Consider the following 27,740-nt stretch of genomic DNA (forward strand, 5'->3'; position numbering starts at 1 on the left):
AATTTAAAATGATTTTTTGAACATTGCTCTATGGGAAATACAGACACCAAATTATCAGTGATCGGAGATTTACTCATTATCTGGAAGAAGTGTGCATTTATACTTCATTGATGTCATGTCACTGTAACTCATTGATTAATTGTCATCCTCCTATAGCACAATAAGATCATTTTAGGTACAGTTTGGGTTATGTGAGCTTGAAGAAGACAACTCTCCAGTACACCAATTAATAATAGTAAAACCTGCAAAAAAAAATTCTGCTAATTTAACTAGCCTTACTTTTCCTTTGACAATGTCAATTACAACAGATTTATAAATGGTGCAATGTAATTCTGATAAAATGCATTTGCTCATGACATGGCATGTTGTATAACAGCAGCAGTTTCTATTAGCTAATCATTGAATGTATGCTCTCACAGGCTTACTGTCCAGGCAGAGTGCCCAATGCACTTGGAGGATTTTCCAATGGATGCACATTCGTGCCCCTTGAAATTTGGAAGCTGTAAGTATTTAAATTAGTCCATGATCTGGTTTATTTGATACCATTTTCTTACATGATCTTGAAACACATGATTTATTATTTGAACTCATTGACCTTGAAATAACTGCATGATATTAACATTTCAACTAAATAAGTCAACACCCCTGTTAAATGATATACAAAATTTCCTTTGAATACCTGAAGTGTTATACATTAATAGCCATACAATGTATTTCAAGTTCATTGTATTCCGCATAATTTACAATGCAAGCCATGTCCCAGGGATGTGAATGTATGACTTCCTCCATGGAGAGGTTCATGGAGAACCAGGTTGAGTACTCGACCCATATGTGCTCTGACCTTCATTCCATAACTGTAGACATAGACTTTGTGCAACAGAGTCTAAGCAAGAGGGAAACAAGCCACTGAGACATCCTTCCAGGTGCCCCTTCCCCTCAGGGAGACAGGCAGGTGCCATTGTGCACCCAGATGGAGGAGGGGCACGTGCCAGCAGCCCCAGACCTTCCTCTCAGGACACCCCAGATTAATTAGTGTATCCTCTTCCCCCCACCCGCACCCCCCACCCCGACATTGACTCCCTTACCTCCTGCCGGTAAGCCAAAAGGGGATGCTCCTGCACCAGTGCTGGAGACCCTCAGTAGAATGGAGCCCTCAAGGCCCCATACCTCCAGAGGATGCCCTCCACAGTCATTTAGGGCAACGGGGCAGTGCACTGAGCAGACTGCCTTCAGCTCAGCTGCTAAAGTCAGGGTAACACCCAGACGTATTGGCCGAAAGTGAAAAATTGAAGAATTATGAGCACGAAGGTTGCACGGGTGGTCAAAGTAATATATAACAGTACACTTATTTGCTTTATAATTTGAGACATTATAGTCATTCATTGAGAGTGGCGGCACAGTGGCGCAGTGGTTAGCACCGCAGCCTCAGAGCTCCAGGGACCCGGGTTCGATTCCGGGTACTGCCTGTGTGGAGTTTGCAAGTTCTCCCTGTGTCTGCGTGGGTTTTCTCCGGGTGCTCCGGTTTCCTCCCACAAGCCAAAAGACTTGCAGGTTGATAGGTAAATTGGCCATTATAAATTGTCACTAGTATAGGTAGGTGGTAGGGAAATATAGGGACAGGTGGGGATGTTTGGTAGGAATATGGGATTAGTGTAGGATTAGTATAAATGGGTGGTTGATGTTCGGCACAGACTCGGTGGGCCGAAGGGCCTGTTTCAGTGCTGTATCTCTAATCTAAAAATCTAATCTAAAGAACCAAAATGTAAGGCACACCTCATGGCTTGCACGCTTTAATGCTTCTAAAGGAGTGAAGGACATGGCCACTCTTCTTTTAACTTTAAGGTTTGATCCTTCATTCTTCACTGACCGCTAGTTGTAGTTTGGTAATAGGCAGTCATTGTGAAATATCTTCATATGTAGGCTCAGTAGGCCCTTCCTTCTATGCCTTACAAAGAAGCTTGTCCAACTTCAGTCACGGAGGCGTTAGCAGGTGTAGGTGTACTCAAAGTGATATTATGGTGTAGCTGGTTCTAATTGAGTGGTCATGGCTGGATGGTAGACATATGTTCAAGTCAGCCACAGATATTTTCCATTCAAAATTCAGCAGCCAGTGCCCTTCAGCAAAACTCCACTCCATGTGCAATTATAGATGGCAGAGGATGCCTGCTTTTACATTTGAACAATGGTTAGGCTGACAGGGGTAGGTCAGTATCGCAAGATGTCAATGTAGTTCCTGCATTGGAACTGTAATCATGTAGGTGCCTCACACTTGGCTGAAACAGCCAAATGTAAGGTTATCCTTGGCGTCCCGTCCACCTCTCTCAATGGCAATGGCTCATAAACATGAATGGGCTCCTCCTCAGCATGATCCAAATCATCCTCCTCTAAGGAGGAGCAGTGCTGTTCTCATTCCTCCTCCTCCTGCGAAATATGTCTGCGTTGCTTTCCTAGGTTGTTTATTGCACAGCAGTATATAACAACTTGTGAGACCCTCTGTGTTGTGTATTGCAGAGCCCCTCTTGACCTGTTAAGGCAGCGAAAATGCATTTTCAGCAAGCCAGTAGTCGATTATGGCTCTGGTAGAGGCGTGAGCTGCATTGTATCGCTTTTCAGCTGCACTTTGGGGATGCCTCATTGGTGTCATCAACCATTTCCAAAGTGGGTAACCCTTGTCACCCTGGGTCCAGATGTTAACTTGGACTGGCGCTTCAAAGATTCCCGTTAGTTGTGATTATCGCAAAATACGTGCGTCATGACAGCCCCCTAGGAAACGAGTACACGCCTGCATGATTTTTCACCTGTGGACACAAACCAGATGAACATTCAAAGAGTGAAAGCCATGATTCAGAAATGCAGCTGACTGGTCCCAGGGAGATCTAATGACCACATGAGTGCAATCAATCACCCCTCGCACTCCAGGGAGCCCAGTGATGGTGCCAAAAGCCGCAGACCTTGCCGCCTGGCTGTCCTCACCTACTGGGAAATAGATGACAGCATTGGCATGATGGAATAGGGCATTGGTCACCTCTTTAATGCATCTGTGGGTGGCAGACTGTGAGATACCACAAATGTCACCCGTTGAGCCCTAGAAAGCACCGCTTGCAATAAATTTAAGTGCCACATTCACCTTGAGGGCAATTGGCATGGGGTTCCCACCAAAACCACATGGTTGCAGGTCCTACCGAATGATCCCACAAATCTCAATGACCACTTCACGTGACATCCTCAGACATCTCTGACATCGGGCTGACTGGCTTCCTTCTGTGCTGTAAATGACTCTGACTCTTCGACATCCGAAAGGGATTTGTCCTAGTCCTGAGGATGAGCTGACGAGCCAGCGCCTGTCCTCTATGATGCCTTCGATGGAGGGCATCATTGTGAGCAGCCACCTCCACTGTGATGCCTACTGATGGTGTTGCAATATCAGCCATTGAGCGGCAAGAGCCCTCCATAGTCGCTTTTTCTGCTCTTATGCCTGAGGTAGCAAGAATATTGGGTGTATGAGACCCATGTCATTGCAACTTCGTAACTGCTTGAATGATCCAAGAATTAAAATTCAACCTTGTTTGCCCATGATGCTGAACCATTGAACTCATGAGCAGATAGGTTGTGTGCACATCCTATTGTGCACAGCCGCATCTCCACCCATCCAGCTCTGACCTCCTCCCACTTCCATCTGCAATCCTTGCACGCTCACGAAATTTATCGTTCCGTTTGGAAAAATGGTGCGTATCACATACGAGGCAAATTTCTCCACCTTTCACCCTCCTCCTGCCACCTTCCAGCCTGCACCCATCACCCTTGACCCACTGAACATTACTTTGAACCTTCCCTCAGTGATCCTTGAACCTCCGTCCATTTCTGTGGACCGCATAATTATTGACATTTACATACCATTTCTTCCCCCCATGCCTCCACCCGTCATCAACGATATGCCCACTCTCACCCTAGATTCTCCAGTTATCCATCTTAATGTAGTACCCAATCCTGTCCCCGCCCTATGATTCCTTCCAATACCGACCCTAGACTCTTGACCTTTTCCCCCCTACCGATTCGCAGTGCTCTCTGTGACTGTTCCTTCCGCCAGCCAGCACCCTGACTTCGCCCCATATGACCCCAACATTTACTGTACTCATCCCTCCCTTTAGACCTCAAATACATTATCTACTCCAAACACACCTCCCCCAACACCAGCATCAACACCACTGACTCCACACCCTGAATGCTCGACCATTCCCTCCTCCGCACCTGCAGGCATCTGATACCCCACCCTCTGCCCTCCCTGGCATCCTTCCTCTGCACCTTCAGGCACCCAAGACTCCCCCCTCTGCCCTCCCTGGCCTCCCTCCTCCACACCTGCAGGCACCTGCTACCCCACCCTCTGCCCTCTCTGGTTTCCCTCCTCTGCACCTCTAGGCACCCAAGACCCCACCCTCTCCAAACACCACCCCCCCCCCCCACAACCCCCTCCACCAAAAGAATTGCCCTTGCCGGTCCCGAGCCTAGCACTAAACATCCAAGCCAATGTTGCCCTTCCTTGTGCTGAAGAGTTCAAGAAAGAAAACCACTGACCTTAGACAGAGCTGCACAAAACTGACTAGTGCACGCCACCTTTAACCGCATGTGAACCAGAGGCCATGAGGTTCCCATGCGCCACCAACTTAATCTGGCAGGTAGGACTTAATTTTATATAATTATAAGATAATAAGTAGTCATGGTATGTAAATGTATGAAAAGTTGGAACCTACCACCAGACGACGTGAGGCCTGAACCGCCGATTTAATCTCTAAAATTGAACCCGGTGTCGGGAAATCAAAATATTACCTTCCACCTAATTAAGTCACCCCTCCCACCATGAAAGCCACTCGTGCAGGCCCATAAAATACCCCCCCTTCCTTCCTTTCTTCCTTTCTGTCTCTCTGCCTTCCTTCCTGTCTTCCTAGCTTTCTTTCTTTCTTATCATTCTCCCATGGCTGCCAGTGTGGCTGAATCTTGACAGGGAAACACAGAAATTCAGGTTTCGCCACATGCTGTGGAGTTTTGCTTTGACAGACTCCCCACCTGGAAGTCAGCCCGATTGACAGCCTTGGTTTTCAGTCAGGCAGTGAGCACTCCAGAGAAGGCTGCAGTCACAGGTGAGTGGCCTGCTGCTGCTGCTAGTGGGAAGGTCATGGGGCAGGAACCCGATCCCTGACCTGCGGGTGGGGTGGCAGGAGTGTATGGCGTGGGGGGCTTGGGGTGCCAAGGGAAGCTGTCCTCACTTTCCTTCGGCTGCTGGGTTTCCTGAAGCCTGGGAAATTCAGCTGGCCAGAGTTAAACCTGCAAAGCTGGTTAAATCAAAGGTTGCCAACCTCTTTAAAATATTTAAATAGTCAACTTGTCTCTTGGAAGCAGGTTGGCTGCTTGTCATTGTTCTACCTCCATTAAACCTGGAAGTGGGTGGGTTGGGGCTGAGTTTGAAATTTTTAAAGTTTAAACATCCCACAGGTTATTTAGGCTTAAAATTCAGCCCTGTAGGTCACTGATCTGCTTCTGGACCTCCACCTAGGAAACTGACCAACTGTGGAGCCACCAAAGAGAATGCTGTTCTGATTTTATTTATTGAGAGATACAGCACTGAAACAGGCCCTTCAGCCCACCGAGTCTGTGCCGACCAACAACCACCCATTTATACTAATCCGACTTTCATCCCATATTCTCTACCACATCCCCACCATTCTCCTACCACCTACCTACACTAGGGGCAATTTACAATGGCCAATTTACCTATCAACCTGCAAGTCTTTGGCTGTGGGAGGAAACCAGAGCACCTGGCGAAAACCCACACAGTCACAGGGAGAACTTGCAAACTCCGCACAGGCAGTACCCAGAACTGAATCCAGGTCGCGAGAGCTGTGAGGCTGCGGTGCTAACCACTGCGCCACTGTGCTGCCCATCCTGTCTGGTCTGTACATGGTACAACCTAATAGCTTGTGAAATGAGATTATTCCAGACCTGTAAACTATTCCTACTCCCTTTCAAATTACATATTAGCTTTGCCAGTAAAAAGTGATTGGTGGCCATGGAAAACCCGATGATTTGATCCACATACTTAGAGCCAGTAGGGCAAGCAGTTAAAATCGGCTAGGAGATTTACCCACCTATCTTGATCAAGGAGCAAGGACACCTGGGCTCGATGATGGCATTAAGGCTTGACTGCTGTTGTAGCTTTCCCACCAGGTGAAGCTCGTGGAAAGAAGTGTTGGAACCAGAAGAAACAAAAATAGGTATTTTGTTGGAAATTTTTTTAACTTTCCTTGTAGGTTCAGCAGGATCATGATTGCTCCCCCTGGCCCACAAGGATAGTTGAGGCATTCTCTACCCCAGGTTCCGCCTACCTTTCCAAATCGTGAGATTTTCCCGGGACCCCCTTCTGTGCCTTACTGGAGTGCTTGAACATTCTGCTCCTGTCTGCCAGTCAGCTACCTCTTCCAGGTGGCTTTAGGTAGGCAATGACCAAAGGCATGTAGATGAAGCCTGGGAGTTGCATGGGCCTCATACTGCCAAGGTCAGTGGCATTTGACCCTGCCAGCTCTACCTATACACACCTGAATTAAAATCAGGTTTTTGATGTTTGATATAAATACCTTGTTGACAAACCTGTATGTTCATGTGACATTCCCTTTACCCTCTAGTGGATCTATAGATGGAGTTTGAAAGTGCATGTAAAGTTTGTGTGATGTCCTCCTTTATGTATTTGTACAATAAGTCTTTTGCAGTCAAACTGGCATAAAACCTGGAATGGTGCAGGTGGGAAATTAAAGTGGCCAAAATACGAAGCCAGCGCAAACCTGCCAAGACGCAGCTTTAACTTAGTCATGTTTGGCTGGTTGTACGTAAACCCCTCCAGAGAAGTGGGTTAGCAATTTAAATATGCTAATCACTCAACTCTAATGATATTTCAACCTACATTCAAATTTAACGCTGCATCCATGGGTTTCATGGGTTTCCTGAAAATCGTATTGAACCTAAGCTGAATACACGATGGTAATTCTTAGCTACAACAACTTTTAAATAGGGCCTTAAACATAGTAAAACCTCCAAGGACACTTCATAGGAACTTTGTCAAACAAAATTTTGCACTGAGCCACATAAGGAGATATTCAGGCAGATGACCAAAAGCTTGGTCAAAGCAGTATGTTTTAAGGAGCATCTTAAAGGAGGAAAGCGAAGAAGAGGTGTAGAATTTTAGGGAGGGAATTCCAGAGCTTAGGGCCTGGGCAGCTGAAGGTATGGCTGCCAATGATGGAGTGATTAAATCAGCAATGCTCAAGAGACCAGAATTGAAGAAGCACAGATCCCTACCACTGGGCAAGGGTTTGTTCACAGTACTTAGGGTGAGAGATTAGTTTCTGCACTTTGGAGGTATTGAGACTTAGACTAATGTGGCTGGCATCAGATGAGGAACGAGACGACCATCAGCAACAAGAGCCTGCTGTGAAGAAACATGCTGATGGTGAGCAGAGAGTGGTGGAGCAGAGTAGTTGAGGTTTCAGGAGGCACTACCTGTGTACCAGGGTGTACAAGCAGAGGCTCAGTTTCCTTAACCTCTCCAAAGAGCAGTGCTTCCACAGACTGAGGTTGTCACATCAGTTGGTGGCAGACATCTGCAACCTGCTAGAAGAAGACCTGCTTCCTGCTGAACTTGGTGACCATACATTACCAGTGTCTGTGAAAGTGACCACCGCCCTCAACTATTTTGCCTTCAGCTCCTTCCAGGGCTGTGCCAGAGATATATACAGGATCTCCCAATTGGCTGCATGCAGATGTATAAGACAGGTCACTGGTGGGTTGTTTGCCAAGGCCATCAAATAGCCAGTTTCACTGCGATGATGCCAGTCAGAAGGAGTGGGTGCTCATGTTTGTGTCATTGGCTGACTTTGCACAGGTGCAGGGCATTATCGACTCCACACACATGCCAATCCACGCCCCCTTGAATCAAACAGGAATATTTGTAAACCGCAAGCACTTTAATTGCATCAATGTGCATTTGGTGAGCAACCACAAGAAAAAATTTTTTGCAGGTGTGCGCTAGATTCCGGGGAAGCTGCTGTGATGTTTTCATCCTGCGGCAGTCCAAGCTCCCTGATGTCTTTAGACCTGCAAGCAGACTTAAAAGATTGTTGCGAGGAGACAGTGGATACCTCTTCAAACGAGGCTGATAACACACATTAGAAACCTATCCAATGAAGCTGAAGAGTGATACAACAACAGCTATATGACTACCAGATGTGTCACTGAGCAAGCGACTAATATTAGGTGCCTGTACACATCTGGAGGCACTCTTCAGTAGTTGCCAGCCAGGGTCTCCAGAATGATTGTGTTCTGCTGCACTCTGCACAACATTGTGCAGCAACGAGGGATGGAGTGCAGGAGGAACAAGGTATTGAGCACACATAGTTTACAGATGAATCCGAGGAGGAGGAGGCTGAGGATGATGGTGGTGACCCCAATACAGTACCAGCCTCTTGCATTACTGCCCAGGGTGCCAGGGATTTCCTTCTAGCTGTAAGGATCTGTTAGTTACCATCACTGGACCTATACAACAACTGTATCCAATGACCATTCTTGCCCCTTCCCCACCTCCCAGCCTCCACAAATCACAATGACACAAAGCAACCATGCGACCAACCAACCACCCATTGCACATCCCCCCATTGGTCTCTATCAGTTCATGCCTTCACATCATCAACAAGCAACTGATGGGCAACACGGAAGTTTTACATGATTCTATTAAAGAATAGAAACTTAACAACAAAACATTTTCCCAAACACCCATGTGCAACTACAAAGCTTTACTCTTCCTTTTCCTACCGCTCCTATGGTGGTGCAACCCCAGTGGCTTCAGCAAAGGTAGGGGAACAGTGCTCAGATCCCGGCTCCGACCGCTGAGGTGCTCTTGGCTGATGACCTCTGGGTTTTGGAGACTGTGAGGGCCCTGCCAAAGACTGCTCTGTCAGCACCTGCAGCTGGAGAGGAGACAGCATGTCGGTTACTGACTGAGGGGGAACAATGGGTGAAAAGAGGGAGTTCTTTGAGTGGCATTCCCACTTCCATGTCCCCTTTTCCCATCATCCCTCTCATGGGCCAGTCGCACTTTACTCTGACCATTCAGCTGAAGATTTGCTGTAAGGCCCATGGGAAGGTATCTGCCATCCTATCCAAGGCACCAGACATGTTAGCATCGGCCATTGTCAAAATGTATTTAATTGCCGTGGTTGATGTTCTATGGATTTGGCTCACAGTGCCATCGACAACAACCCACTCATGCTTGAGGTGAACACGTCCATTTTCTGCAATCATAGATAGTGTGCACAGAAGGCCTGTCAGTACATTGCAAATTTTCAGCTGCCTCTTAATGATTATCCTTTTCGTCAACAGCCCCCAGGATACAGCATCTGTGTCCAGCTGAGCAGAGCTTGGAGAGGACTCTGCCTCCGATGCAGACACTCCACAGCTGTCCCTGCCACCACTGTCTGCTCTTGTTCACTTGTGAACTGAGAGTCACCGGATGAAAATCCAGCTATCATCTAACTGGACCTACTGAAGTGCGAGTATCTGTGCCAGTGCATGGCAAGCATGAGTCCTGTGACAGTGCACCTTCAGAAGGAATAAGCTCCTATGACGATTCATCATCCTTCTGGTCCAGCAACTGTTGCGACATGCAACATGAAAGAAAAGATATGAATTAGCACTGGCAAGGCAAGCATGTTGGAACTTATCACAATGCATGCTTGTTGGAACCAGAAGGCAATATCAGAGAGGAATACAAAGGTGCACAGAACACTGGGAGAGACAAATAGCACTAGGATAGGAAATAGTACGTTATTACATGGGTTCAGAGTAAGGGAGAAAGTAAAAAAGGGTTTTTAGGGTAACTATGCATATATTAGTATTAGTAAGAAGGTTTTATTGGAGAAATGAATGGGCTGAAGGCTGATAAGTCCCCAGGACCTGATATTCTACATCCCAGAGTGTTGAAAGAGGTAGCTGTGGAGATAGTGGATGCATTGGTGATCATCTTCCAACATTCTATAGATTATGGAGTGGTTCCTGCAGATTGGAAGGTCACAAATGTCACCCCACTATTTAAAAAGAGAGGGAGAGAAAATAACGAATTACAGACCTGTTAGCCTTACATCAGTCATTGGGAAAATGCTGGAATGTATTCTAAAGGATGTGATTAATGGACACTTGGATAATAATGATCTGATTGGTCATAGTCAATGTGGATTTATGAATGGGAAATCATGTTTGACAAACCTGTTGGAGTTTTCTGAGGATGTTACTAACAGAATTGAGAAAAGGGAGTCGGTACTTGGATTTTCAGAAGGCCTTTGATAAAGTCCCCCACATGAGGTTGGTTAGCAAAATTAAAGCACTTGGGATAGGAGGTAATATACTGGCATGGATTAAAGATTGGTTAACAGGTAGAAAACAGACAGTAGGAATAAACGGGTCATTCTCGCAAGCTGTGATTAGTGGGGTACCGCAGGGATCAGTGCTTGGGCCCCAGCAGTTCACAATATATATCAATAATTTGGATGTGGGAACCAAATGTAGTATTTCCAAGTTCGCTGATGATACAAAACTAGGTGGGAATGTGTGTAGTGAGGAAGATGCAAAGTGGCTTCAACGGGATTTGGAAAGACTAAGTGAGTGGGCAAGAACGTGGCAGATGGAATACAATGTGGAAAAATGTGAGGTTATCCACTTTGATAGGAGGAATAGATGTACAGAGTATTTCTTAAATGGTAAGAGATTAGAAAGTGTAGATGTACAAAGGGACCTGGGTGTCCTTGTCAATAAGTCAGTGAAAGCTAACATGCAGGTGCAGCAAGCAATTAAGCAGACTAATGGTATGTTAGCCTTTATTGTAAGCAGATTTGAGTACAGGAGTCGTGAAGTCTTGCTTCAATTGTATAGAACCTTGGTTAGGCCGTACCTGGATTACTGTGTGCGGTTTTGGTCCCCTTACCTTAGGAAGGAACATTTAAATAGACTTACCTGCAATCATGAGGGCCTCCCCCGCTCCCCACGATCTTTGGCTCGGCGGCAACAGTGCCTTCAAATCCCCTTCCGGGGTAATGCAGCACCACACTGGTGGGAGGGGAGAGGAGGTAGGTTTGTCAGTGTGAGGATGAGGGAATGGAGTCAAATAAACATAATGGGTGTAGGGGATGGTGGGAAGGGTTGGACCTTAAACTTTGTGCCGCCCAGGCTGTTTAAATAAGCCACTGTGCGGGAGATTGTGGCGGCTCTTTGGCGTGCGGCCCAATTTTTTGAGCTCGTCGTTTCAAATCCAGCCCTTGAAGGGTTTAAATTTGATAAGGAGAAGGTATTGGATAGGCTAGCTGTACTTAAAGTTGATAAAGCACCAGGTCCGGATGAGATGCATCCAAGGATACTAAGGGAAATGAGAGTGAAAATTCTGGAGGCACTGGCCATAATTTTTCAGTCTTCCTTAGACTCAGAGGTTGTGCCAGAGGACTGAGAATTGCAAATGTTACAAATGTTCAAAAAGAGTATAAAGATAAGTCCAGCAACTACAGGCCAGTCAGTTTAACCTCAGTGGTGGGGAAATCTCTTGAAACAATAATTTGGAACAAAATTAATAGTCACTTGAGCGAATGTTGGATAATTAAGGAAGGCAAACATGGATTTCTTAAAGGAAAATTATGTTTAACTTACTTGCTAGAGTTTTTTGAAGGGGTAACTGAGAGGGTTAATGAGGGCAATGCTTTTGACGTGGTGTACGTGGACTTCCAAAAGTCATTTGATACATTTCTACACAACAGACTTGTGAGTAAAGTTATAGCTCATGGAATAAGAGGGATGGTAGCAACACGGATACAAAATTGTCTGAGTGACAGGAAACAAAGAGTAGTGGTTAATGGATGTTTTTTTGACTAGAGAAAGATTTGTAGTGGAGTTCCCCAGGGGTAGGTGTTCGGACCCCTACTCTTCCTTATACAGATTAATGTGCTCAATCTTGGTGTACAGGGGACAATTTCAAAAGTTGCTGATAATACAAAACTTGGAAGCATTGTGAACAATGAGGAGGATAGTGTAGAACTTCAAAAGGACATAGACAGTTTGGTGGAATGGGTGCACAAGTGGCAAATGAAACTTAATGCAGAGAAGTGTGAAGTGATTCATTTTGGTAGGAGGAACATGGGGAGACAATATAGAATAACAGAATCAATTCTAAAGGAGATTCAGGAGCAGAGGGACATGGGTGTATATGTGCATAAGTCATTGAAGGTGGCAGGACAGGTTGAGAGAGCTGTTATTAAGGCATCCGAGGCTTTATTAACAGTGGCATAGAGTATAAAAGCAAGAAAGTTATGTTAAAATTGCATAAAACACTGGTTCAGTTTCCACTGGAGTTTATTGTCCAATTCTGGGCATCACACTTTCGGAAAGATGTGAAGGCATTAGAGTGTAGAAAAGATTCACGAGAATGATTCCAGGGAACTTCAGTTACGTGGATAGATTGGAGAAGTTGGGACTGTTGTCCTTGGAGAAGAGAAGGTTGAGAGGAGATTTGAGAGAAGGTTGAGAGGAGATTTGATAGAGGTATTCAAAATCAAGAAGGGCCTGGACAGAGTAGATAGGGAAAAAAACTTTTCCCACTGGTGGAAGGATCAAGAGGACAGAGATATAGGGTAATTAGAAAAAGAAGCAATGGAGACATGAGATTAGAATCTGGAATGGACTGCCTGAGAGTGTGGTGGAGGCAGGTTCAATCGAGGCATTCAAGAGGGAATTGGATTATTATCTGAAAAGGAAGAATGTGCAGGGCTATGGGGAGAAGGCGGGGAAGTGGCACTAGGTGAATTGCTCCTTCAGAGAGCTAGTGCAGACATGGCGGGATGAATGGCCTCCTGTGCTGTAACAATTCTGTGATTCTGTGAAGATGATCATATTTCATTCGCGGCTAAAATCAAGTTAACATGAATGTTATCTGACATGTAGACTGATGAAATTTCATTATGTCAGCTGGTAGCTGGAAAGTCGCAATCTCGGATGACCAGGGATGCTGAAACACCATTCATCTTCAGATTCTTCCTCTGGATTTGTCAGCTGCAAGATATTTGGAGGGCTCTTCCAGTTCTTTACCTTTTCCTAGTGTTCTGCGATCTCTTCTGCAATGGATCGCCCCTTGAAAAACTCAAATTGAGATTGTGTCATGCGGGTCCACATCATGCCCACTGCCAAGGATTCAACACCAAACCTAGAAATAAAATTATACTGAGGTGACTGCATGAAAATGTCACAGACAGACATGTTGAAAACATTTCCAATTTGCCCAAGCAATAGCAGACCCCCGCCTGCACTGATCGTGCCTCGAAGTTAATATTGGAGTCAAACATTCTTGAGACCAGCATGCCTTTATATGTCAGGTTACATAGTTAATGAGAGTGTAACTTGCTCTATGGCAGCGAGGCCTGGACAACGTATGTCAACCAAGAGCGACGTCTCAATTCATTCCATCTTCGCTGCCTCCGGAGAATACTTGGCATCAGGTGGCAGGACCGTATCTCCAACACAGAAGTCCTCGAGGCGGCCAACATCCCCAGCTTATACACACTACGGAGTCAACGGCGCTTGAGATGGCTTGGCCATGTGAGCCGCATGGAAGATGGCAGGATCCCCAAAGACACATTGTACAGTGAGCACTGGTATCAGACCCATCGGCCGTCCATGTCTCCGCTTTAAAGACGTCTGCAAACGCGACATGAAATCCTGTGACATTGATCACAAGTCGTGGGAGTCAGTTGCCAGCGTTCGCCAGAGCTGGCGGACAGCCATAAAGGCGGGGCTAAAGTGTGGCGAGTCAAAGAGACTTAGCAGTTGGCAGGAAAAAAGACAGAGGCGCAAGGGAAGAGCCAACTGTGTAACAGCCCCGACAATCAAATTTTTCTGCAGCACCTGTGGAAGAGCCTGTCACTCTAGAATTGGCCTTTACAGCCACTCCAGGCGCTGCTCCACACACCACTGACCGCCTTCAGGCGCTTACCCATTGTCTCTCGAGATAAGGAGGCCAAAAGAACTAGAGATAGCTGTAACAAAGATAAGTTAACCCAAGTGGTTAAGAGGACAGAAAGAGTCGGTATTGTACAAAGAATATAAATAATCAACATCAAAGAACAAACAAAGAACAAAGAACAGTACAGCACAGGAACAGGCCATTCGGCCCTCCAAGCCTGCCAATTTTTATACTCTATGCCCCGACCGATGAAGGCAAGCATGCCGTATGCCTTCTTGACTACCTTATCCACCTGCATTGCCACTTTCAGTGACCTGTGGACCTGTACGCCCAGATCTCTCTGCCTGTCAATACTCCTAAGGGTTATGCCATTTACTGTATACCTCCCACCTGCATTAGACCTTCCAAAATGCATTACCTCACATTTGTCCGGATTAAACTCCATCTGCCATTTCTCCGCCCAAGTCTCCAACCGATCTATATCCTGCTGTATCCTCTGACAATCCTCATCATTATCCGCAACTCCACCAACCTTTGTGTCGTCCGCAAACTTACTAATCAGACCAGCTACATTTTCCTCCAAATCATTTATATATACTACGAACAGCAAAGGTCCCAGCACTGATCCCTGTGGAACACCACTAGTCACATCCCTCCATTCAGAAAAACACCCATCCACTGTTACCCTCTGTCTTCTGTGACTGAGCCAGTTCTGTATCCATCTTGCCAGCTTACCTCTGATCCCGTGTGACTTCACCTTTTTCACCAGTCTGCCATGCGGGACCTTGTCAAAGGCTTTACTAAAGTCCATATAGACAACATCCACCGCCCTTCCCTCATCAATCATCTTCGTCACTTCCTCAAAAAACTCAATCAAATTAGTAAAACACGACCTCCCCTTCACGAAACCATGCTGCCTCTCGCTAATAAGTTTGTTTGTTTCCAAATGGGAGTAAATCCTGTCCCGAAGAATCCTCTCTAATAATTTCCCTACCACTGACGTAAGGCTCACCGGCCTATAATTTCCTGGATTATCCTTACCACCCTTCTTAAACAAAGGAACAACATTGGCTATTCTCCAGTCCTCTGGGACCTCACCTGTAGCCAATGAGGATGCAAAGATTTCTGTCAAGGCCCCAGCAATTTCTTCCCTTGCCTCCCTCAGTATTCTAGGGTAGATCCCATCAGGCCCTGGGGACCTATCTACCTTAATGCTTTGCAAGACACCCAACACCTCCTTTTTGATAATGAGATGACTGAGACTATCTGCACTCCCTTCCCTAGGCTCATCAACCACCAAGTCCTTCTCCTTGATGAATACTGATGCAAAGTACTCATTTAGCACCTCACCCATTTCTTCTGGCTCCACGCATAGATTCCCATCTCTGTCCTTGAGTGGGCTAACCCTTTCCCTGGTTACCCTCTTGCTCTTTATATATGTGTAAAAAGCCTTGGGATTTTCCTTAATCCTGTTTGCCAATGACTTTTCATGACCCCTTTTAGCCTTCCTAACTCCTTGCTTAAGTTCTTTCCTACTGTCTTTATATTCCTCAAGTGCTTCATCTGTTCCGAGCCTTCCAGCCCTTACAAATGCTTCCTTTTTCTTTTTGACTCGGCTCACAATATCCCGTGTTATCCAAGCTTCCCGAAACTTGCCAAACTTGTCTTTCTTCCTCACAGGAACATGCTGGTCCTGGATTCTAATCAGCTGACGTTTGAAAGACTCCCACATGTCAGATGTTGATTTACCCTCAAACAGCCGCCCCCAATCTAAATTCTTCAGTTCCTGCCTAATATTGTTATAATTAGCCTTCCCCCAATTTAGCACCTTCACCCGAGGACTACTCTTATCCTTATCCACAAGTACCTTAAAACTTATGGAATTATGGTCACTGCTCCCGAAATGCTCCCCCACTGAAACTTCGACCACCTGGCCGGGCTCATTCCCCAATACCAGGTCCAGAATGGCCCCATCCCTAGTTGGACTATCTACATACTGTTTCAAGAAGCCCTCCTGGATGCTGCTCACAAATTCTGCCCCATCCAAGCCCCTAGCACTAAGTGAGTCCCAGTCAATATTGGGGACGTTAAAATCACCCACCACTACAACCCTGTTACCTTTACATCTTTCCAAAATCTGTCTACATATCTGCTCCCCTACCTCCCGCTGGCTGTTGGGAGGCCTGTAGTAAACCCCCAACATCGTGACTGAACCCTTCCTATTCCTGAGCTCCACCCATATTGACTCGCTGCATGACCCCTCTGAGGTGTCCTCCCGCAGTACAGCTGTGATATTCTCCTTAACCAGTAATGCAACTCCCCCACCCCTTTTACATCCCCCTCTATCCCGCCTGAAGCTTCTAAAGCCTGGAACATTTAGCTGCCAATCCTGTCCTTCCCTCAACCAAGTCTCTGTAATAGCAACAACATCATAGTTCCAAGTACTAATCGAAGCTCTAAGTTCATCTGCCTTACCTGTTATACTTCTCAAGGCAGCATTTAACTGAGTATGACAGCAAGGAGCCCCAGAAAAACTGAAATTAATGTGGGTTAAAGGGAAAACCCTCAAGTAGGTAGGGTCATACTTGCTGCAGAAGAAGTGGTGTGATCTTAGCAAGTTAGTGATCACAACCTCATGGAAGTGTTCTTGACACAGGCATCATCAGCTGTTCTATCGTGACCTTCTCTCCACCATAAGACCAGATCTGGGCATTTCACTGACTGTTGCGCAGTGTTCAGCTGCATTCACAAATCTCCAATAATGAAGTAACCCAGGACAGCATACACCGATCTGGATGACATTCAGGTTTGAGTTGGCAAGCGGCAGGTAACATTTGCACCATGTAATTACCAGATAATGACCATCTTAAGCAAGAGAAAGCCTAGCATGTCTTCTTGACCTTCAATGGCACCAGCATCAACATCTTTGTGTCACCACTGACTGGAAGCTGAACTGGAACAGCCACATCAAGACTGTCGCTGCAATAGCAGAACAGAGGTTGAGGCTGAGTACTTCGTAAAGTGTGACTCAACCCCTGACCCCTCAAAGCCTAATCTCAATCTCCAAGGCTCAAGTCCAGAGTGTAATGGAATACTCTCTATTTACCTGGATGTGTGTAGTTGCAACAATACTCAAGAAGCTTGAGACTATCCAGGATAAAACAATTCACTTTATCGATGCCCCTGCCACTAGACTCAGTGTCTACTTGGAATTCATCTCCTTCATCGCCGACATACTGTGCTTGCAGTATGTACAATGCACAGATGCACTACAGCAACTTACCAAAGTTACTTCAGCAGCACCTCTGTCTACACCCAATAAGGACAAGAGCAGCAATGTGAGAACAGCATCAGCTCCAAGTGATATATTATTCTGAAGGACTACAGCATTCAAGGCAAAGTACCATACCATTTTCTTAGGTAAATTAGAAATTAACAATAAATATGGTCTAGCCAGCATTGCCCAAATACAAAGACCAAGCAAAAAACAATTTCCCATCGCCTAATGTGTGGTGCAATAATCCTGGTTCAACAGTATTTAACTTTGCTTTTAAATACATTGCAAAGGGCAAAGTGACAGATGGTAACACTATCTGGGAGAGTTCGAATGGTAGCAGATGTCGTGAGTAACATTTTGTTGCTGACATTTTGTGCAGATTTTCTGAATAAAAGAATGTTGAAATGCAGCTGCAACAGCTCATGTTTTCAGATAGACATGACTTATGTACTAGAAATGTTTACATTATCTCGTCACTCAGAATCTTGGAAGAGGAGTGACAGTCAATCATTTCCTCTTGATGTTGTGGGCAGTGGACTCTGGCAATGATTCGGTTTTGTGCCTTTAAGGCTTTGGACTGTTTTTCATATAAGAGCAAGCAAGATTTCTTTCTGCAGTCTGGAAAACATGACTATTATATTTCATCATTGGATAGCCTTAGGTTTTGGAACATTGAAGTTGTGGATAGTGATCTGCTGACGAGGTCAAAGGCTTTGGTGAGATCTATGAAGGCAACGTAGATGATAAGGAGAGATAAGATTTAGAGTTACACAGATAAACTAATTTGCTCTCAAGCGAATTTGGTGACCAAGTGACATTAAAAATCTTCATATACAGTTGTCAAAATATTTGCAATATCAAGTACCGTTCCAACTTACTATTTATTGTCCACCTAAATTTGTACATCAAGTTCCATTTCCACACCAGCATCTATCCCTTAACTTTATTCTGCCTCCCCACATGGGTTCCAGTCATTGACAAGGCCTTTTAGAACCATAGAGGTTTACAGCACAGGAGATGATAATTCACAGGAGATGATAATTCACAGGAGATGATAATTCAGTCCATTAAATCTATGCCAACACTTCTCTGGAGCAATCCATAATGAATGCCAGTACTTCGTGTTCTTCCGACAGCATTGTATTTTCCTCTGCTTCAAATATTTATCCAATTTTCCCTTAAAAAATGCAAGTGTCTTTGCTTAACTATTTCATGTGACAAAGCATTCCATTCTCCAATAACAATCTACAGAGAAGTAAATGGTTATTGCCATCCACAGCTCCCACCTGCTGAGCTGCAGTGATGCTTAAAGGGGCAGAAGTGGAGCACACCAGAGTCTCAGACCCCAGAATGGAATATTTAATGTTGTTTACATAGATTCTCCTACAAAGGAGTAGAATTTACTGCATGGAAGAAACCTTTGGACATATGTCCACCAGAGGCATCCCTGAGCAGCCGTCCATGATGTATTGTCTCCCCCAACTTTACCCGCACCCCCCTGCAAATTCCAATGTGGGCCCATACTCGTACAGGTCCCAGCCAGCAGTGTTTAAATTGTCTCATCCCACTGTGATCCTGGATACTCCAGTCAGGCTGGTGTAGAAATTAGTGGCGCAGGGGATTTCCACTCCATTTCACATCCAAGGATTTTCTGATCTACTGTATGAGAAAGCTATTTGAATACATCTGAGGGCATTACCTTATGTAGTGGTAAACCAAATGTCTAATGTTTTACATTTATTTTGCCCTACAAATCACATCAAAGACAGTATAGTGACACAGATTTTGTCTGTATCATAGTGTCTGAAGAACACAGCCCTGTTTCCAAATAGTGTAGGTGCGAGAACACAGCCTTGTTTCACGCCACTCAGGATAGGAAATGGGTCTGATGAGGTTTCGCTATGCTGAATTCTGCCTTTCATATTATCATGGAATGACGTGATGATACTTAGTAGCTTTGGTGGACTTCCGATCTTTGCTAGTAGTCTGAAAAGACTACGTCTGTTGACGAGGTCAAAGGCTTTGGTGAGATCTATGACGGCAACGTAGAGGGGCATCTGTTGTTCGCGGCATTTCTCCTGTAGCTGGCGAAGGGAGAACAGCATATCAATGGTGGATCTGTCTGCTCGAAAGCTGCACTGTGCCTCAGGGTAGACACGCTCAGCCAGCTTCTGGAGTCTGTTTAAAACGACTCGAGTGAAGACTTTCCCCACTATGCTGAGCAGGGAGAGTCCACGGTAGTTGTTGCAGTCACCGCGGTCACCCTTATTCTTATAGAGGGTGATGATATTGGCGTTGCGCATGTCCTGTGGTACTGCTCCCTCATCCCAGCACAGGCAAAGCAGTTCATGGAGTGCTGAGAGTATAGCAGGCTTGGCACTCTTGATTATTTCAGGGGTAATGCCGTCCTTTCCAGGGGTTTTTCCACTGGCTAATGAATCAATGGCATCACTGAGTTCGAATTTTGTTGGCTGTTCGTCTAGCTCATCCATGACTGGCAGAGACTGGGCTGCCTTTCCTATCCTGAGTGGCGTGAAACAGGACTGTGTTCTCGCACCTACACTATTTGGGATCTTCTTCGCACTGCTGCTCTCAAATGCATTCAAGTCTTCAGAAGAAGGAATTTTCCTCCACACAAGATCAGATGGCAGGTTGTTCAACCTTGCCCGTCTTAGAGCAAAGACCAAAGTACGGAAGGTCCTCATCAGGGAACTCCTCTTTGCTGACGATGCTGCATTAACATCCCACACAGAAGAGTGTCTGCAGAGACTCATCGACAGGCTTGCAGCTGCCTGCAATGAATTTGGCCTAACCATCAGCCTCAAGAAAACGAACATCATGGGACAGGACGTCAGAAATGCACCATCCATCAATATCGGCGACCACGCTCTGGAAGTGGTTCAACAGTTTACCTACCTAGGCTCAACTATCACCAGTAACCTGTTGCTCGATGCAGAAATCAACAAGCGCATGGGAAGGGTGTCCGCTGCTATGTCCAGACTGGCCAAGAGAGTGTGGGAAAATGCCGCACTGACACGGAACACAAAAGTCCGAGTGTTTCAACCCTGTGTCCTCAGTACCTTGCTCTACGGCAGCGAGGCCTGGACAATGTATGTCGGCCAAGAGCGACGTCTCAACTCATTCCATCTTTTTTGCCTCCGGAGAATCCTTGGCATCAGGTGGCAGGACCGTATCTCCAACGCAGAAGTCTTCGAGGCGGCCAACATCCCCAGCATATACACCCTACTGAGCCAGCGGCGCTTGAGATGGCTTGGCCATGTGAACTGCATGGAAGATGGCAGGAACCCCAAGGACGCATTGTACAGCGAGCTCGTCACTGGTATCAGACCCACCGGCTGTCCATATCTCCGCTTTAACGATGTCTGCAAACGCAACATGAAGTCCTGTGACATTGACTACAAGTCGTGGGAGTCAGTTGCCAGTGATCGCCAGAGCTGGCGGACAGCCATAAAGGGGGGGCTAAAGAGTGGTGAGTCGAAGAGACTTAGCAGTGGGCAGGAAAAAAGACAGAAGCACAAGGAGAGAGCCAACTGTGTAACAGCCCCGACAACCAATTTTATCTGCAGCACCTGTGGAAGAGTCTGTCACTCTAGAATTGGCCTTTATAGCCACCCCAGGTGCTGCTTCACAAACCACTGACCACCTCTAGGCACTTACGCATTGTCTCTCGAGTCAAGGAGGCCAAAGAAAAAAGAAAGAAGAAGATGAATAGTGTCTGAAGTAGCAGTAAAGATTGATCTCCATCATTATATTCCATGGGCATAATGTCTTGTACCTGCATTAAAAATCACCAAACCATACTATTGTGATATAATTTATGCTGTTCTTGACATTTTGAGTGAGTTTTTCGATTTACCCCCCAGTCTGCCCTAGGACTTTTGCTTGTTGATATGTGACGGCAGTGATTTTAGAATCTTGCAGTTTTCTAATTCCTGTTGTCACTGATGATCTATCACTCAGAGAAACTCATAAATATCCTAAATGATACAGTTTCTTGAAGTGGTGTGCAGTCACCTGATTATAAAACTACAGTTCACAAAAATGCTTGTTATTTATGAGATGTGCTTCATATCTGAAAGTAGCAACAAAAGCAGATGTGTACACAGGACTAAATCACTCCACAACTCAATAGAATGCTAATGGTAGTCACTTCTCATTACTTTTTGATGGCTGTGTTAATATATTTCCACTTTACTAGACTATTCCATTTACTGTCAGACTCATTCTCTACAAAGTTCTGACAGTACCATCTATTTTCCACTTTCTTAGATATACACATCTGGTTTTCAAAGAAATATATCTCAACCATTTTGAAAATGGAGAATAATTGTTAATATTCCTTTATATGCACTTTTTTTGTCGATCGGTTGTTGCCACTGTCAAGTATGACAGGCTGTTTTGAGAATCTATTAGCTGTTATGATTAAGTGAGGAGTAAACACGCAGGCAGTGCAGACTCTTGTCTTCCATCCATTAAAAGTAATGCCCCAAATGTTTTAATTAAAAAAACTTGCCGGATGCTCCAGAGGCAACCATGCAATGTTGCTGCAGGCTTCCAATGCTTCCAGCACTCATTTCCCTTCTCCCTTGAAACGGGCTTCCCCAATGCAGCTGAGTGTCCCGCTGACAGCTCATGGAACTGACTCCAGGAAGTTATCTGGGATTGGGGGGTTGGGTTGGGGGGAGCGGCAAATGTGTTTGATGGCTAGAATCATGGCCCACTGATATTGTGCCAATATAAGGACTGGGAAGAAAATTGGCTCCAACATCTTCAAGAGAGAAAAATGTTAGCAAGGATAGAGGAAAATTAAAAAAAGGACTTCAGATTGGCTTATGGTTTCAGTCTATCCAAATGACCAAACTGAATACAGCTAATTATTATCCCAACTCAAACACATTTTGAATTAGAGCAATCTTGGTACAGTGGGAGTAGAGTGTATCATGGACAGTAGTGCAAAATGGGCAATAGCGCATCAGCAGCCTGTTTTAGGCTGTGGAAAAGAAAATTGGACAGAGTGTAAAACGGGCTACCTATGTTCTGTCACCCATTCTGCACTTCCATCCAAGATTTCACCTGTAGTTTCTCGATGGACCGTGCCCACAGCACAAAACTGCTGATAGCTTAACATAAATTGGCCTCTTAGAGGGCACAAAATGGCAGGTGTAAGAAGTATTTAAAAAAAAAACTAGGGGCAATTTTTTTTGAGTCGGGCTTAAGACATAAATTTAGAATATATTAAAGGGAACTTTGCTCTGCTTCTAATTGTGCAGTACTAGATCTCAGCATTGCATTTCTCATTTTGATGTGCAAATGATTTCAACAAAACAGAAGTGAAAAGACCACTGGATCTAAAATTTCATAGGGGTTCTCCTAGTCTCCTGTTGTAACTTTTGACAGGAGAGCGGCAGAACCTCCAGGTAAATGACTCATGATGTTTAAGTTCCTGAGTTATGACAGGGGACTAGAAGAATCCCTGTGGGATTTCAGAGATGATCACTTTTTTTTTTGCTGGTTTTTGTCAGTACCTGTCTATTGACTTATTTTCTCTACATATTTTTGCACCCACATGTCATCACGCCATTCAGATGAAGGCGATTGTCATTATTTCTAAAGGGGCAGTGTTATGAATATGTTGTAAAATTGCATTACAAATAATTTGTGAAAGGAACAGATTTATTTCACATTGTTTTTACTTCAAATGGATTATTGGTGAAACTGGTGAAAACATCATGAGATCCTGATCATGTCAGTTATTTTAAAATAAAAGCAAAATACTGCGGATGCTGGAAATCTGAAATAAAAACAAGAAATGCTGGAACCACTCAGCAGGTCTGGCAGCACCTATGGAACGAGAAGCAGAGTTAACGTTTTGGGTCAGTGACCCTTCTTCGGAACTGACAAATATTAGACATGTCAAAGGTTATAAGCAAGTGAGGCGGGGGTGGGGTAAGAGATAACAAAGGAGAAGGTGTAGATTGGACAAGGCCACATAGCTGACCAAAAGGTTATGGAGCAAAGGCAAACAATATGTTAATGGTGTGTTGAAAGACAAAGCATTAGTACAAATAGGGTGTTAACGGATTGAAGGTAGAACAGCAGCAAGTCCAAACATGAAAAAAACAGTGGGTAAGCAAACTGAACAAACTAAGATGAAATGAAATAAACATGAAAAAAAGTTGTAAAAAATGTAAAAAAGAAAAAATAACTAAAAATAAAAGTAAAATGGGGGGCGCGTCATGCTCTGAAATGACTGAACTAAATGTTCATTTACCGATTAGGCACACTACAGCCTGCCGGACTGAACATTGAGTTCAGTCATTTCAGAGCATGACGGGCCCCCCATTTTACTTTTATTTTTAGTTATTTTTTCTTTTTTACATTTTTTACAACTTTTTTTCATGTTTATTTCATTTCATCTTAGTTTGTTCAGTTTGCTTACCCACTGTTTTTTTCATGTTTGGACTTGCTGCTGTTCTACCTTCAATCCGTTAACACCCTATCTGTACTAATGCTTTGTCTTTCAACACACCATTAGCATATTGTTTGCCTTCGCTCCATGACCTTTTGGTTAGCTATGTGGCCTGGTCCAATCCATACCTTCTCCTTTGTTATCTCTTACCCCACCCCGCCTCACTTGCTTATAACCTTTGACATTTCTAATATTTGCTAGTTCCGAAGAAGGGTCACTGACCCGAAACGTTAACTCTGCTTCTCTTTCCACAGATGCTGCCAGACCTGCTGAGTGGTTCCAGCATTTCTTGTTTTTATGTCAGTTACTTTGGTTGGCAAGCTAAATGTGACAACATAATAGGAATTCACTATCATCACCTATATGCTGTCTATTAATATAATTACAGTGAGAGCTGGTACTGCTGCAGAATGCACTATTTCCCACTTTGAATCTGTGGACTGTAATAAATGCCCGGACTTTGCTGTGAGCAGCAGAGGAATGGCTTTATCCATTCACCTGGCGTAAGGTACCCACAGATTTTTACGGACTTGTCTGTGGAGGCTTCCAGTCATTCTGCATCTGTTTGAATTTGTCACTGTCTCCAGGGGCAGCACAGAGGCTTCCCAACCAATCAAATTGAAGAATTCCCACTGAGACATGCAGACAGCAAAGCAGGAAGTAAAAAAAAAGGAAATATAGATGACATTTAAATCATTTTATAGCAAGCAAATTCAAGTTTGGGACATTCATGTGGGATTAAACAAGAACCATTAAATAGAAAAACAGAAAAACTTCTAAAAAATTTAAAACATTTCCAAAATTAATTTTCTTTTGAGGGAATAGGCTCCACACTTATAAATTTTCAGGGCTGGAAAGGTTGTTGAGCAGTACATACTGCTGATTTCACCATTAAAAACTCAGTTAATCCTGATTGAACAATGCTTAATTTTTTCATTACTCTTTAGTAATGAGTAATTAGCCTAGGTTCATGCCAAAACATTGATTTCTGTGCAAATTCCATTGATGAAATCGGCCAGAGTGCAGCCTGTGGAGGAGCAGGATGTCACTGACAGCAACTTCTGGATTTCCACATTTATCTCCACGTGTATGAACACCAGAAGTTGTTAGTTTAACCCTGTAATAATGTTGAGCACTGACAGCTCACCATTATTAGTACAGCAAAATCCGGACCAGGGTCTCCTGTTATATCTGTGCTTGCAAGATAGCATTTTCATTATAAACCCCAAAGAGTGTCTCTGGTACTCCATCTTGCCATTTTCTATGCCGAATTTTGTCCTGCTCTTTTCAGAAATTGAGGCTGCCAAAGTAAGCCCCATTTATTTATAAAGGCTTTGCGATGTTGACTCACATATAGTGATAATCAGTTGGAGACTGCCAGCAATTTTGCTGAAGGAACAAAAATATCTACCTTCTGCCTTCATCTCCCTGGTTAGACTGTATTTAAATTCTGGCCTCTGGAGACAGGAGGCAGAGACTCAGATTGGCATCTTAGCCAATGGCAATAATCTCTATTCTGCTTGATCAAGCTCCCTTTCATATGTTTGCAGATGCATATACATCCAAAGAGGTGAATTACAATTGGACTAACGGACCAGGAAAATCTGTGGTAGTCGGAGCAGATAGCTCTCGTCTGAATCAGTATGATTTACTGGGACAAACTGTGGGGGAAGAGCTTGTCCAATCCAGTACAGGTTTGTAAAGAGGATTAAATAAAGATGACATGAATAAAAATCATTTATTTGGGGGGTGCATGGTATTTCATGAAAATTATTGCACAAAAAGTCCAAACAATAGTCTGAGCCTGTGGTAATCATCTGGGGGAAAAACATCCTTGCAGAGAACTCCAGTCTGTTGTGGTTGCAGAATTACTGTCTACTGAGCAGGGAGGGTAGGAATTTGGGATGGAAGTTGTTTCTGCCTTTCTGGGTACTCTTCTAAATTCTCCTGGGTACTTTCTTGGTCTGTCCCTCTCTCCATCATAACATCACATTTGGAGGCAGGAGTCACAAGGTGCTGCCCCCCACCCCCCACCATCCAAATAAAATGGCCAACCTTTCTGTAATGGCCTGAACAGGGCCCCAACCTGCCATATATTGTTAGGAAGGTTGTCAATAATGAAGCAGCTATCATTCCCGATGAAATTGGAAACTCGAGACACGTAGGTCAGATTAGGTCAGTCTCCCACCAACTCCACCAGAGTGTGAAGATACGGCTGTGAAATCCCTGCGGTGCCATTAATGGCTTAAGCCTCTATCACTATTTTGCAAATAAACCTACCTCTGGTATTTATGATGGGTGAGAGCCGGAATAGATGATCAACTAGAAATCCTGACTCACTGTGACTGAGCGAGGCTCCTGCAACTCCTATGCTGCTGTTTGTGAGCAGTTTTAAAAAGAGGAATCTTGCTAATAAGCTGCCCAGTCCATGACATTTTATCACTATTTTGATCCTGATTGTAAGATCAGTTACCTGGGGATAATTAATTTTAACAAAACTGCATGCATGTTTTAATTACAAATGAAATGTATTTTTCAGATCAATGTTAAAACTGAAGGCCATTGCAGAGGCTGATCTAGACTTTTTCCAGGAGAAATTAAGCTAATTTTGTGCTTGCTTTATACTAGTAATTAGTGGGGAAAGAAATATAAATTTTTGTTCTTTCACATTCTGATGAAGTGTCTTAAATGTGTTTACAAATATTTTGGTGTTCATTACTTTTGATCACAAGCACCCCCGCCAGATTTGAGAAAGCTTGGTTTTCTCAGGCAAAGAAAGCAAATTAAAAAATACAGATATTGGGGTATAATACCCTTCCGACGGACCTTGGATGGCCAGAGGAGTGTGTCAACTGATCATCCAGCAACTGGCCTGGTCCCATTTTGGCGGTTGGGCCTCGTCAACATTCAGCCCGCTGGCTGCAAGCTGAAAACAAGTGTCCTGGGGCAGCCACCTGGCTCTGGGCCACTCCAATATTAGGCAGCTTGTCCAGCTTCAAGGTTGGACAAAAGTAGATCCATGGAAGGGGGTCTGATCTCAGGATGGGAAGCTGCCCGGAGGAGCTGCTTCCTCATATGGTTTTGTGGAGTTCAGAGGGACACTCCTACTGTTTGCAGCTCCACAAAAATAAAGAAAATTCATTTTTGGCTGGACCGCTAGCAGATACTGGAAGAAACGTGTGCAGTGCAAGCTGCACCCACTACTGTCCTAAAATGGTAAGCAGGATCTTATGTAATGCACAGGACCCCTATTTGAATTTTACCTGGGCTTAGCTCTTGACTCATAGAGTCACAGAATTATACAGCACAGAAACAGGCCCTTCGGCCCATCGTGTCCATGCCAGCCATCAAGCACCTATCTACTCTAATCCCATTTTCCAGCACTTGGCCCGTAACCTTGTATGCTATGGTGTTTCAAGTGCTCATCTAGATATTTCTTAAATGTTGTGAGGGTCCCTGCCTCTACCACCCCTTCAGGCAATGTGTTCCAGATTCTAACCACCCTCTGGGTGAAAACATTTTTCCTCAAATCCCTTCTAAACCTCCTGCCTCTTACCTTAAATCTATGCCCCCTGATTATTGACCCTTCCGCTAAAGGAAAAAGTTTCTTCTTATCTACCCTATCTATGCCCCTCATAACTTTGTATACCTCAATCATATTCCTCATCAGCCTTCTCTGCTCTAAGGAAAACAACCCTAGCCTATCCAGTATCTCTTCATAGCTGAGATGCTCCAGCCCAGGCAACATCCTGGTGAATCGCCTCTGCACCCTCTCCAGTGCAATCACATCCTTCTTATAATGTGGCAACCAGAACTGTACACAGTACTCCAGCTGTGGCCTAACTAGCGTGAGTAGTTCCACCCTCTGCATTGGGCAGAATGTCTTAAAATCTATCTAATTGCCTGAAATATAATTTACAAAGCAGAGTGCAACCACATAC

The 27,740-nt window shown here is 44.6% G+C and overlaps 1 protein-coding gene across 1 annotated transcript in view; it reads left to right on the top strand.

The window, feature by feature from the left end:
- LOC137372287 (gamma-aminobutyric acid receptor subunit alpha-2-like) overlaps positions 1-27,740 on the top strand; it is a 449,916-nt gene that overhangs the window by 319,021 nt on the left and 103,155 nt on the right. The window contains exons 6-7 of the mRNA XM_068036058.1: positions 420-502; positions 25,350-25,493. Coding sequence (XP_067892159.1) covers positions 420-502; positions 25,350-25,493 — 227 coding nt within the window. The remainder of the gene's footprint in view (positions 1-419; positions 503-25,349; positions 25,494-27,740) is intronic.

The sequence above is a fragment of the Heterodontus francisci genome, chromosome 1 (assembly GCF_036365525.1).
Source record: "Heterodontus francisci isolate sHetFra1 chromosome 1, sHetFra1.hap1, whole genome shotgun sequence".
Classification (NCBI taxonomy): Eukaryota; Metazoa; Chordata; class Chondrichthyes; order Heterodontiformes; family Heterodontidae; genus Heterodontus; species Heterodontus francisci.